This window comes from Notolepis coatsorum, assembly GCF_963971535.1.
Source record: "Notolepis coatsorum genome assembly, chromosome: 4".
NCBI lineage: Eukaryota > Metazoa > Chordata > Actinopteri > Aulopiformes > Paralepididae > Notolepis > Notolepis coatsorum.
Window position 1 is genome coordinate 63726203 of NC_140168.1, and position 13636 is coordinate 63739838.

General features: G+C 41.3%; 1 protein-coding gene across 1 annotated transcript in view; it reads left to right on the forward strand.

Annotated features, from left to right (window-relative positions):
• LOC311227045 (synaptic vesicle glycoprotein 2A-like) overlaps positions 1-13419 on the forward strand; it is a gene marked incomplete at both ends in the record, with an annotated part of 37201 nt that extends 23782 nt beyond the window's left edge. Inside the window, 6 exons of the mRNA XM_084312560.1 lie at positions 3475-3563; positions 4824-4988; positions 6139-6272; positions 9001-9204; positions 10385-10544; positions 13236-13419. Of these exons, the coding sequence (XP_084168686.1) occupies positions 3475-3563; positions 4824-4988; positions 6139-6272; positions 9001-9204; positions 10385-10544; positions 13236-13419 (936 nt within the window). The remainder of the gene's footprint in view (positions 1-3474; positions 3564-4823; positions 4989-6138; positions 6273-9000; positions 9205-10384; positions 10545-13235) is intronic.
• Positions 13420-13636: the final 217 nt, after the last annotated feature.

Genomic DNA, 13636 nt, shown 5'->3' on the forward strand with positions numbered 1-13636 from the left:
GTAGTCAAAAAAGCAATATTTCGATTTTTACATATTTCTGAAGTGCGAGAAATTTTCGCGATTTCTGATGCTTGTACAGTATCTCGCTGCCACAAGTCAGGTTTGGCCACGTCGGGTCACAGATAAGATATTCCTTTATTGATCCCCTTGGGGATCAATACTGTTGGAGGCTGTTTCACTTTGCATAAATTCAAGACTACATGGTTTCAACGTACAGTGATATACAGAGCAATGCTAAAATGCACCGGGAGGCACAGTGGTGTAGTGGTTAACACTGTCGCCTCACAGCTAAAAGGTTCGATTCCCGCTTGGGGACCAGGTTGCCGCGTTGCCAGGTACCCAGGTGGGGTATCTCCCGGGCCTTTCTGTGTGGAGTTTGCATGTTCTCCCCGTGCTCACAAGGGAGCAGCGGTCTGCTCCCGGCTGCCCTTGGGGGGAAGGACGATGGGATGGGTCAAGCGTAGATTGTTTAATTGTAGATTGTTCAATCAATTTAATCTTAATCTTTAATCTTAATCTTAATCTTAATCTTTAATCTCAATTAATCTTAATATTCAAAAGGAATTTACTTCCAAATCATATTACGCAACATAATAATATACATGGTTTTAAGAAAAAAGATTAGGGCTCTACCGAATATAATTTTCTGGGTTTCTCACATTTGAATGTTCTGTTGAGGTTTTCCGCAGGTGTTCGAATGTTTGCTGTGGCATCATCCTTGGGGAGTAAGGTTACATGGGCTATCTATGTTGAATTCTATTTATCTATTAATTAGTTCATGATGGATTCAGTCGGAGCCTGTCTATTTGCTTTGTCTAATTGCAGTGTGTTTGTTTTGTTTAGGTGTGTTATTTAATATGTTTTGTAAATATATGGTGATGAGTGTGATTGTATATTTTTGTGTTGTCACCATGTAAGTTATTGGACCCCAGGAATAATAGCTGCTGCTATGCAAAAGCTAATGGGGATCTGAATAAAAGAAACAAACACTAATGTAGATCTTGTAATGTAGATGGGCAATTTAAGGCAAGCCTTGCTGCTTTATTCTGTGTTCATTTATCATTTGTACAGGTCTTTTTTTTGCTACGCCAGACCATTTAGCTGGATAGCTGGACAATTAGTCAAGGTGTGACAGAGCTAGAGCCATATTATCTTCACCCTAGAGCTAGAGCCATATTGCCTTAACCCTAGAGAATAGAATAGAAATACTTCAATCATCCCGAGGGAAATTTGACACTACAAATCGCTCACATTAAACATTTAGACATTTAGACAGAACAAAGTCACGAATAAGAATAACAAAACAAATTGCCTAAGAATAAGAATAGAATAAAATATACAGTATAAAATATACAGTAAAAATATACAGAAGTCTACAGTAAGTATAATATAGAACTGTGTTGTTTTAAAAGTAAAAGCTAGAGCCATATTACCTTAACCCTAGAGCTAGAGCCATATTACCTTAACCCTAGAGCTAGAGCCATATTACCTTAACTCTAGAGCTATAGCCATATTACCCTCAACCTAGAGCTACAGTAGGAGTGTGAGAGGAACAACATATTTTTTCAGTGTGACTAGCCCATGATATTTGCCCATCAAGAATAATACAAAGTAATTTAGTGTCTGCAACATGTTCTATGGCAGTGCCTTTGATCGAGATACATAATTGTTTTTCTTAATTCTTGGTAGCATGATTGGCACAGAAAGGAAATACTTTTCATTTTCAAAATATTTAAGACAAGTCTGTTTTCTCTCACCCATTCATTGTAGATACTAGCTGTAATTCTCAATCTCTATTGTCAAGCTGCCCGACTCCCAAGTACGCTGTGCTATTATCTTCCCAGCAAATTAGGTCACATCACATTTTCTCAGCGTAAGTGGCAAATCATTTGTATAGATTGAGAATAGCGATGGACCCAGACAACTCCCCTGGGGCACTTCGCGCTGCACACTAGAGAGTGGAGAGAGTAGGGAATCTACCATTATAAAAACACATACTATACTATACTATACTACCATATCTATTAGATCAATTATTGTTCATCCAATTGATTGCTGTGGGGTCGAAGCCATATGTAGTCAGCTTCTGTAGCAGCAATAAGATAAGATATTCCTTTATTGATCCTCTGGGGGAAATTCAGGTGTCATAGCAGTACAGAGGAGGGGAGAGGGGAGGTACGGGTATAGGCAGCGTAATAGAAAGACAATACATATAGGTAATACAAAAACTAGACAGTAGAGAGAGTAGATAATCTACCAGTATAAAAACACATACTGCTCTCTATTAGATCAATTATTGTTCATCCAATTGATTGGATGAACAATATGTGTGGTCTATAACATAAAATGCTGCATTAAGTCAAGCAACACAGCCTCTATATATGTATTTATTCTTACAGTATACATATATATATGTCTGTACATAATCCTTTTAATCTTTGAATCCATATATGTAGACAGTTACTATATCTATATCTGTACATATCTCTTACCTACTCTACTAGTTACACTGCTGGCCAGTATGACTACGACCATACTGCCTCTATACCTGTATCACTGTACATATTGGTATTACAACTCTGTATACAGTGACACTACATGTATCTGATCAATAGCCACTCTCTCCATGGGTTTACTCAATACTGGGAGAATACTGATTGGTCTGCTGTTTAGTCATGAACTCCAAGCTCATATTTGGGCGGCCTCTAATGAGAATTCGCTGTCCATTGGAGCCTGACATTTGGTCGGAAATCCCGCAGGCCGCGGTGGTGAATTTCACAATGGGTCACAGGAATAACAATCAATGGGAGTTGGCGGGACTGGATTAATGATTACATATAAATTCCAAATTGAATTGTTGTTGTTTACATGTTGACTGCATGTATCCCCTCCCTACTTCCCATTTCCCCACGTGGCATGCACCTAATTGGACATGCTGGTGCTCTAGTGCGACATCTAGTGGCTGAATGTTATCTATAACACCTTTAACCACACTGGAGAACTAAAAAGATTACAAATTAAATAAAACAAAATAAATAATAATAATAATAATAATAATAATAATAATAATAATAATAATAATAATAATAATAATAATAATAATAATAATAATAATAATAATAATAATAATAATAATAATAATAATAATAATAATAATAATAATAATAATAATAATAATAATAATAATAAAGTTTATGAATGGCAAGGTGTCAGTTAGGGGCCACCCTTTGTGACACTACATGAGATGTCTGGCTTTTAAACTAACCGGAATAAGATGAGGTGATGTGTGTCTCAAGGATACTATGACTTTACAAATGTCATTTATTTCACTGTAACTGGTCACTTATATAGATAAACAGTTAGGATCCTTACTTAATTACGTTATGTGTTCTAAGTGCATGCATTATTGCACCTCATCTCCAGAACATAGCACCCAAAAAGCGCGTAACGCTATGTTTTCTCATTGACATGTAGATGCGGAGTAACTTCCTTGCCTGCTTCAACCCAGAGTACAAGCGCACCACGTTCATGCTGATGGCCGTTTGGTTCACCATGTCTTTCAGGTAAGGGCACTAAAGATACACATCTTGCTCTGATTAGGTAATGGTCTCGGTATACTTGCTTTTAAATACACATTCCTGTGGAGCGTACTTTGTGCGCATCCTCATAAATTGACGCTACATGTCCGAAATATACAATGAAGCGTGTCAACAGTGGGATGTGACAGGTCAACAGTGGGATGTGACGCTAAAAACGCTAAAACTCAACATGAAAAGCTGCCAAAAGAACAGGTCTGAGAAAATGTTCTGCCGTGATCTCAACATAACCTCCTTGAGTGACACCATGTTTTATGTTTATGTTTATGTTGCAAATCTGGATAGTGGATAGTTCATAAGGAAGATATTCTTCTAATTGTATGTGTCGGCCAGGGAGGATTTGGCCCTGATTTGCCCCTAGTGGATAGACTTTTCAAACCTCCAGGTACATGCATAATACGCAGGCAAGTATGTGAACAACCAACACCGCAGCCGCTTGTCTACTCGCATGGTTCATAGCAAGTATACAGAGACCCATAGTATGCAGGAATGTATACTAAATGTACTTTCAAAAATGTATTCTGAATCTTGGTACTTTAAAGATAGAATTTGTAATACTGTCAAACAGTGACCTCTAGGTAAAATAAATCTACTGCTGGCCACACCCCAGGCTCTGCCAAAAGAGGTCTGGAGAAATTCACAATATAATAAGTTACTATATAGTTATTATCATATGATGATAATAAACAGGTAAAACAAATAAGGGGGTCAAAACATTTATATATCCTTCTTACCTGTAACTATATATTACCAACAATTTCAGACACCCCTACAGGACCGTACCATCTCAACCTTGCAGACGTGCCTCTTGTAAAATATACACCAGAATGCAAGTGTTTAATCAAAATCCCCTGGGGGAGGACCACCAGACCAAGTCCCCCCCCCCCCATGTTTCAACCAAACCTACACCATAGCCTAGAGGCCACTACAGATCCTACCTTTAAGTGATTAAAACAAACTTAACAATTATTTACAAATGCTATTTTGTACCAGGTCCAGTTATCTTGCCTTACTGTGGTTGAAATAACATTTTGATGCTCATCTACCCTTTCCTGCCCCCCCCCTGCACCTTTCCACACACACACACACACACACACACACACACACACACACACACACACACACACACACACACACACACACACACACACACACACACACACACACACACACACACACACACACACACACACACACACACACACACACACACACACACACACACAGCTACTACGGACTGACAGTGTGGTTCCCAGACATGATCAAGTACATCCAGAAGCAGGAATATGCGTCGCGCACAAAGGTCTTCAGCAACGAGCGAGTGGAACATGTGACCTTTAACTTCACCCTGGAGAACCAGGTGCATCGCGAGGGACACTATTTCAACGACAAGTAAGTGCTTCTCTGGATGCAAGCATTCTGGGTAATGTAGTTTAATATTGCTATCTCTCATTTACCCACTGTTAGGAAGAGACACTACATGCTGCTTTATTGTATAATATATGTATAACATGTATAGTATATTCAATTAATATATTACAATTGTATGTTTATGTTCATGTATTTTACAGGTTTATGACCTGTGGTCATTTGAGATAGATAAAACAAACAAACGACAAACACAAGTTATTCCATTGTGTGGTGCCTGTCAAGCCTTTTTGGAGAGCTTTAAACTTTAAACTTGGAAAGATCCAAACAATGTGTACCTTTTCTAGTGATTCATTAAATGGGCACTTCACCAAAATACAATGTCGATTTATTTTGCACATAATCTCACACACGTTCAAAAACATTCTGAACAAAAAAAGTTTTGACAGTTACTGAGAGTACGAGTTTAAACTAAATTAAAAATGAGTTTGAATATGGCCACCGGTGATGTCATCGAGGACATTGAATCCTTGTGTCGTGTTGTGTCTATTATTATTTATAATAATCAATAATACCTTATCAGGGTAATTTGCAAACACAATGTTCACATATACCTATTCAAAGACGGAACACTTCAGTATTCCAGATATATGTCCAGATATGAATGGCATATTGGTTATGCATGTTAAAGGAACACGCCAACATTTTGGGAAATTGGCTTACCGTCTTCTCCAGAGAGAGACAAGAAGATAGATACCAGTTTCCTCTCTGTGTGTTCAGTAGAAAGCTATCTGGCTGCACGTTAGCCTAGCTTAGCACAATGAATGGAAGCGGATAGTGCCAGTTAGCCTTCGGGGGAGATGTGTTAGTTGGACAATGCCTAGGCTAACCAGCACTGTCCGCTTACATTCATTGTGCTAAGCTAGGCTAACGTGCAGCCAGATAGCTTTCTACTGAACGCACAGAGAGGAAACTGGTATCTATCTTCTTGTCTCTCTCTGCAGAAGACGGTAAGCTAATTTCCCAAAGTGTTGGTGTGTTCCTTTAAACCAGACACGCTGGTGGATGTTGCATTGTGTGCGTCCATCTTGCTCCACTGAATCATCAAAATACATAGATGTGGAGCGTCACTCTTACCCCCCCCCCCCCCCCCCCGATGTTTCCTCCCATCCAGGTTCCTGAACCTGAAGATGAAGTCCATGGTGTTCGAGGACTCTGTGTTCGAGGAGTGCTACTTCGAGGAGATCACCTCCACCAGCACTGTGTTCAGGAACTGCACCTTCATTGCGAGTCTCTTTTATAACACAGGTAAAGAATAAGGTTGTTTCTGTGACCTGGCGAGGACTTTTAATACTCAAAGGTATCCAACGGAGTCTTTGACCACTATTTGATGATTAGTGACGCAACAGTGGATCAGGAGGTAGAGCAGTCGTCTGGTAATCCGGAGGTTCCCGGTTCAATTCCCGCTCCTTCAGGGCAGCATGTCGAAGTGTCCTTGAGCAAGACACTTCATACTGTAACCCCTAACTGCTCCCAATGAGCAGGTTGGCTCCTTGCATGGTTGTCTCTGCCATGTGTGAGTGAATGGGTAAAAATGTGAGGAACAAATTGTAAAGCGCTTTGGATAAAAGCGCTATATAAATGCAGCCATTTACCATTCATGATGACATTGGTGCTATAGCCAATTTCGGGGGTTCCCCTAGTATGCACAAGCACGCACGAGCACGCCACGAGAACACAAAGAAAGAGTGCACTGGAGGCGTGTAAACATGCCGTTGTGCTTCAAAGTGATTGGTCTGTATACGATCTTCCTTGAAATCCTAACAAGCTAACTTGCCTGTCAATCAAAACAGGTCGGACTTATTACAACATTGCCAAACTGAAAGTGAAAGTTAACACGGGTGGGAGATAAACAAAGATACTCTAATGAAGTACGACTGTAAACCAACCAGTACCTGCTAACGGGTCAGACCCTTTGGCTCAGTTGGTTAGTGCAGCTGCCTGTGGATCCTATGGTCCCATGTTCAAATCCACTTGGTTACATTAGCGACAGCGGTGGGATCTCACTGCCCTGTGGATCTGTATCCAGGTTCACATAGCAATGGGGGTGGGATAGGGTTAGGGTTAGGTTAAACAGTTAACCGTCTGTAGTGTGGTAGTGAAAGGTTAACCTTCTGTAGTGTGGTAGTGAAAGGGTTAACCCCGGGAAAGTGCGAGCATGGATGAAAGAACGTGTGAGGATGCCCTTCTCAGGGGGAGGACGACTGTAAACTACTGAGTCAACCAGCACCTGCTAACCGGTCTGACCCTTTAGCTCAGCTGGTTAGTGCGGCCGCTTGTGGATCCTATGGTCCCAGGTTCAAATCCACTTGGTTACAATGCAGTCCAATATTTACCTCCATTTCTATGGTGAAGAAAAGAATACCCACATTCAGTCAAAACCTCTACATCTGTCACTGGGGTGAATGGAGCACTTTGGTCTCCTAGGGTCGTTGGGGGGGGCAGTAAGCGCCTTATGTCACGTGACGCGTTGCAGGAAGTGAGAAGGACCTGGTTTCTGATTGAACCACTGACCCTCATCGGCCAGCCTACCGTCCTGCTGTGAATCAAATATAACACAAATCAATAAATAAACAATACCTGTATAGCTACGTGAGCTGAGACTTGAATCACCACTGACAGCGTCAGCGATGTAAGTGAGCAGGTCACCAGCAGGTCTGTGATGTAAAACCCTTTGTGGTGGTCTTTGCTCCGACGTCGGCAGTATCTTTGTCTCTTACATCTCTCCTACGCAATTAAATAGGTCTTCTTGTTTTGATATGGATTTCCTGCTTGAATGAATTCAGCCCGTCATGGTGTGCTGCTTCCTGTCAAAACAACCTGCACAGCGTATTGTCTTCCAGTGATGGAAAGATGCAGTCCATATTTTCTGACGTGTCTTAGAAAACTACTGAAGCAGTTACACTTTTGCAGCTCTGGATCCAACGCTGTGAGATCAGATTTAAATACCCAGGAATAATATGTTTACATCCCAAACAATGTTGTTGTAATTGATTAAGTGCTAGAGAGTGGTATTATTATCTGACTTACTTCAAGTCAACAATGCGTCTAATTCTTTTGTCTTGCTCACATTTAACTTTGGAATCAAACCTCGCCCGTCTCCCCATAGTTGTACCGTCATTGTGTTACGGTATAACAAAAATCGCAGAGGTGGAATCTGACGACTCAATAACACAGTTAGTGCGACGCTATGTAGTCAATGAAGCATGAAGCAAATAGTGGGCTTTGTACGCACAATAAAAAAATAAATGTTATCCTCTTTTTCTCCGCTTGATTTTCTACATGATGTACTACAAAGCTATACTACTGAGACCTCACTCTTTATTATATACTGTATATGGTAATGAGGATGATAGTGGAGGTGAGTACACACAGGGGTGACAGTGGCTCTAGAGCAGTCATCTGGTAATCGGAAGGTTCCTTGTTTGATTCCGGCTCCTCACTGCAGTGTGTCCCTGAGCAAGACACTTAACCCATAACTGCTCCTGATGAGCAGGTTGGCACCTTGCATGGTAGGCCTACCATTGGTGTGTGAATGTGTGAGTGAATGGGTGAATGCGAGGCATAAGTAGTAATTAGGATAAAGCACTATATAAATGCAGCCCCATTACCTACAAAAATAAGTAGTTATACGGTACCTGTGTATTCTGAATGAATATCTCCCTGCTTCAAATTCAGTGTGATGGAGCAATAATGTGTTCCCCTTTTCTCTCTCTCTCTCTCTCTCTCTCTCTCTCTCTCTCTCTCTCCCTCATCTCTCTCTCTCTCTCTCTCTCTCTCTCTCTCTCTCTCTCTCTCTCTCTCTCTCTCTCTCTCTCTCTCTCTCTCTCCATCTCTCTCTCTCTCTCTCTCTCTCCTCTCTCTCTCTCTCTCTCTCTATCTCTCTCTCTCTCTCTCTCTCTCTCTCTCTCTCTCTCTCTCTCTCTCTCTCTCTCTCTCTCTCTCTCTCTCTCTCTCTCTCTCTCTCTCTTCTCAGACTTGTTCAAATACAGGTTTGTCGACTGTAAGTTGATGAATAGCACCTTTCTGCATAACAAGGAAGGTTGTATGCTGGACTTCAGCGACGACAACAATGCCTACATGATCTACTTTGTCAGCTTCCTGGGCTCGTTGGCTGTGTTGCCAGGCAACATTGTGTCAGCTCTGCTCATGGATAAAATTGGCCGTTTAAGAATGCTGGGTAGGTCACTGTTTGTAATCTCAACACGAGTTAAGAAACCATAAGCATTCAAGTCCGACTGAAGTGAGATTCAGATAACCAATGATAATATAGTCAAATGTGCTGAAGATGGTTTGCTGATGAAAACATTGTTATATTTACACTTTTTGGGTTTTTTACAGAACTTTTGATGTGTACATGTTATGTGGCTTCACCTCCTGAGCCACGACTATGTCACCGGCATTTTCTATTTAATAACATTTTCATCGTTTATCAGGTTACCATCAATCTTTGTATCCAAGCTGATATAATCACTGCATTAATGGAAAGAGCAGGTGCTAGGTCTTATCAGCCAAATTTCCCTATAAAAGCACCACTGGGGATCTGGTGTAGTCAAGTGTTAATCATGAAATATTCCATAATATTCCTATTCCATTAGTAGATGAATACCCAGTTCTTTATTTGTTTTATGTGTAAGGAACACGCCAACATTATGGGCAATTTGCTTACCGTCCTCCCCAGAGTCAGAAAAGAAGATGAATACCAATTTCCTGTCTGTGCGCTCAGTAGAAAGCTGTCCAGATACAGATACGGATAAGTTAGCTGTTGGACAAAAACACCTCTCCCTGAATTAATGAATGAATGATCATTACATTTATATAGCGCTTTTCTAGACACTCAAAGCGCTCCCCACAATGTAGGGTGGAAATTGCCTCCTTCACCACCACTGGTAGCACCCAAAGTTGGGCTACGCAGGCTCAATGGCTGCCATACACTGGCACCAGGCACACAACACACTACACAATGGTTGAACGGCTTAGGAGACAGGGATTGATATCAGCCAATTAAGGGGAAGGGATCATTAGGTGGCCTTGATGTCAGAGACCTGATTGGGAATTTGGCCAGGAAGGTCAGGGAACCCCCTACTCTTTGCGATAGGCATCCTGGGTTCTTTAACGACGGAATTCAGTCAGGACCTCGGTTTTAGCGTCCCATCCGAAGGACGGAGTTTTAAGCTAGGCTAGCTGATCCGTATCCACTTCCATTCATTTGTGCTAAGCTAAGCTAGTTTGCAGCCGGATAGCTTTCTACTGAACACAGAGAGGAAATTGGTATTATTTGACTTTAATATCAATCATTAAAACATTAAAACTATTATCTCTAATCCTATTATCTTCTGTTCTCTCCTCACCACACATAGCGGGATCCAGTGTCATATCGTGCATCAGCTGTTTCTTCCTGATGTTTGGCAACAGTGAATCAGGAATGATCGCCCTCTTGTGTCTGTTTGGTGGTATCAGCATTGCCTCCTGGAATGCCCTGGACGTGATAACGGTCGAGCTCTACCCTTCGGACAAAAGGTAACATACTGATTAAATTAAAACATACTGTCGTTGTTGTCCTCTTAACAGTTAAAGGCTTGGGACCTCATTCATATACATACATTATGCCGTGACAATTAAAACTCTTGACTTGACATTCTCGAAGAGTTTGATTTGTATATGGAAAATAACAATTTAGCATTTTACACAAACATTGGTGATTAGAGCTCCACAATAGAAAATACAATCAAAAACGTGTTTATCTATTGTCTAGTGCAGAGGTCACTAATAGGTGGACAGTGGCCTGGGTCCGGACCCAGACGCCATCCTATCCGGACCCGGTATTATTGAGACATCATTTTGGACAGAGCGTTTCTATTTCAAGCGGCACAGCTTTTCTAGCCTTTACGGTACTGGTTTATCGGCCCAGGAAACTCCACAGACCAAATCATCTCACATGACTCTGCTCAGCCAATCAAATCTGTGCATTCCGATAAGCATTGCGACTCAAGTCAGTGTGATACACAGGCATGGGAAAGAAAGATAGAGAAAAGGAGGTGTTTAGATTGTTTATTATAAAACTGGTTGAAACTGTTTTATTTCATTTTTATAAAATGAAGCACGTATTTAAAGAAAATTAAAAGCTCTCTATTATGTATTTTATTTCTAAATGCAGCCTTATTTGACTTGAAATTAGAAAATTACATTTATTTATTATTAGTGTACTTCAGTCCCCCCACTTCAATGTAAAAATCGACTCAAATATTGTTGAAATATTATTGAATTGTACTTTCTTTATTCAATATGACAGTCAGTTGTCGCCTACATAGAGACGCTGATACAACTACTAGGCTACGTCAATATATATATGGCACTGAATCATAATGCGAGTTAGACATTATGATGTTTCAGAGCTTTACTTCAGGACATTTTGTCTGGACCTTTAATTGGAATTTTGAATGAATACCCCTGGTCTTGTGTTAGTCCCTGTATCAAGAACTCAGTCCTCTAAAAGTGAACAGTCCCCCAAGGCATCATTAGTTGTTCCCCCTGGAGTCAAGTGTTCCTAGAGTAGGGAAATCTAGGAAAAGAGAGAGAGACGTTTGCGGACGACTCAGCCCTGCTGGTCTCTGACAAGAACAAGTTACAGGTTGAAAAAGCCCTCAGCTCGGAACTAGGCAAAATCTGCATATGGCTCGCCGACAACAAACTATCATTACACATGGGCAAAACAGAGTCCATTCTCTTCGGTTCAAATAACAAACTCAGCAAGACCGACGGCTTCTCGGTTGCAGTGGGTGACAATATTATCACAAGGAAAGATGAAATTACCTACCTGGGTTCCATCCTAGAGGCTAATCTTTCCTGTGACAAAATGGCATCCAATGTAATAAAAAAAGTCAACCAACGAACGCGATTCTTGTACCGGATCTCCTCTCTGGTAAACAAGAATACCCTGAAGACTCTAGCAGGAGCACTCATTCAAGGGTACTACGACTATGCTTGCACCTCATGGTACCAAAGCACCTCAAAGGCACTAAAAAACAAATTACAAACATCTCAAAACAAGCTAGTCAGACTACTGCTTGACCTAACTCCTAGAACCCACCTCACCCCTGCCCACTTTGACAACCTAGGATGGCTTAGAGTAGACGACAGAGTACAGCAACTTGCAATGGGCCTGGTCTACAAGATACACTACGCGACCAAGGTACCCATGTAAATGTCAAAATACTTCCCAAAGGTCAGTGAATACCACGATCACAACACCAGAGGGAGCTCCACAAATCATGTAAAACCCAGATTCGGCTCAAACAAGGGACTAAACACGTTTCGCAATTATGCCACATCAATGTGGAACGCACTACCTAAAGCTGTAAAGGAATGTGAATCACTACCCACTTTCAAAAACACTCTCAAAAAACACCTACAACGTGAGACTGCAATTCGAAACTGGCCCCTACAAATGTCCTAACCTAGTTGTACAGTAAATGACCAAGTAAGGCTTTGTCAGTATTTCAATGTACAGTGTAAAATGTGTGTGTGTCCCCTATTCCCAACCCCCCCCCCCCCCCCCCCCCACCTACAATGTACAGCCCTCACCCAACCCACCAAACCCCACCCCACCCACCCAACCTCCTCCAATGTACAGTTTCTACGCCAAATGTATATACACTCTTTTTCTGGACACTTTTGTATCACAAACAGTACTGTATTTGCAAATCTGATATGTCATAAATGTATAGATGTAGCAGTACTGTCTATCTGTATGTCATGTATGTCATATATGTTATGATGAATTGAAAATGGGGGACCCTGATGTAAACAAGACGAAAGTCTTTCTCTGGTCTGCATCCCCTTAACAATTGTATGTACTGAGCTGTACTGTACTGTACCCATTCTGCAATCTGTTAATAAACTTTTCAATCAATCAATCAAGAGAGAGAGAGAGAGAGAGAGAGAGAGAGAGAGAGAGAGAGAGAGAGAGAGAGAGAGAGAGAGAGAGACATTATTGCTCCATCACACTGAATTTGAACACGGCGATATTAATTCAATAATACACTTATTTCTGTAGGTGGACTGCATTTATTTATTTTTTATTTAAAGTTCAATAAATGCATGATGTTTCCAAAGTTAATGAGTAATCGTGTTAAATAGTTGTAATCTCAATATTGACCAATATAATCGTGATTATGGTTTCCTTTCTTTCTTCCTTCCTTCCTTCCTCAGGACCACAGCGTTTGGCTTCCTAAATGCCCTCTGCAAGCTGGCTGCAGTCCTGGGGATAAGCATTTTCCAGTCACTTGTCGGCATCACCAAGGCCGTGCCGATCATACTCGCCGCAGGTGCTCTCGCGACAGGTAGTTTTCTCGCAACAAAGCTTCCTGAAACACGGGGCCAAGTGTTGCAGTAAAGCCGGCCAGCCACCAGTGGGAAGCAGAGTATCGCTGGAGTGGGCACATCTCGACTAGAGCTGGACCATCCCTGGCTGAGAGCTCCCAAACTGACAGACTGCCACCCCCTCCAACCCCACCCCCACCCCCCCTCAGTGTAGTAATAGTCCCAGAATGCATCAGCATTACACTACAGACCCACCACATATAAACACAAATAGGAAAATAAATATTTGC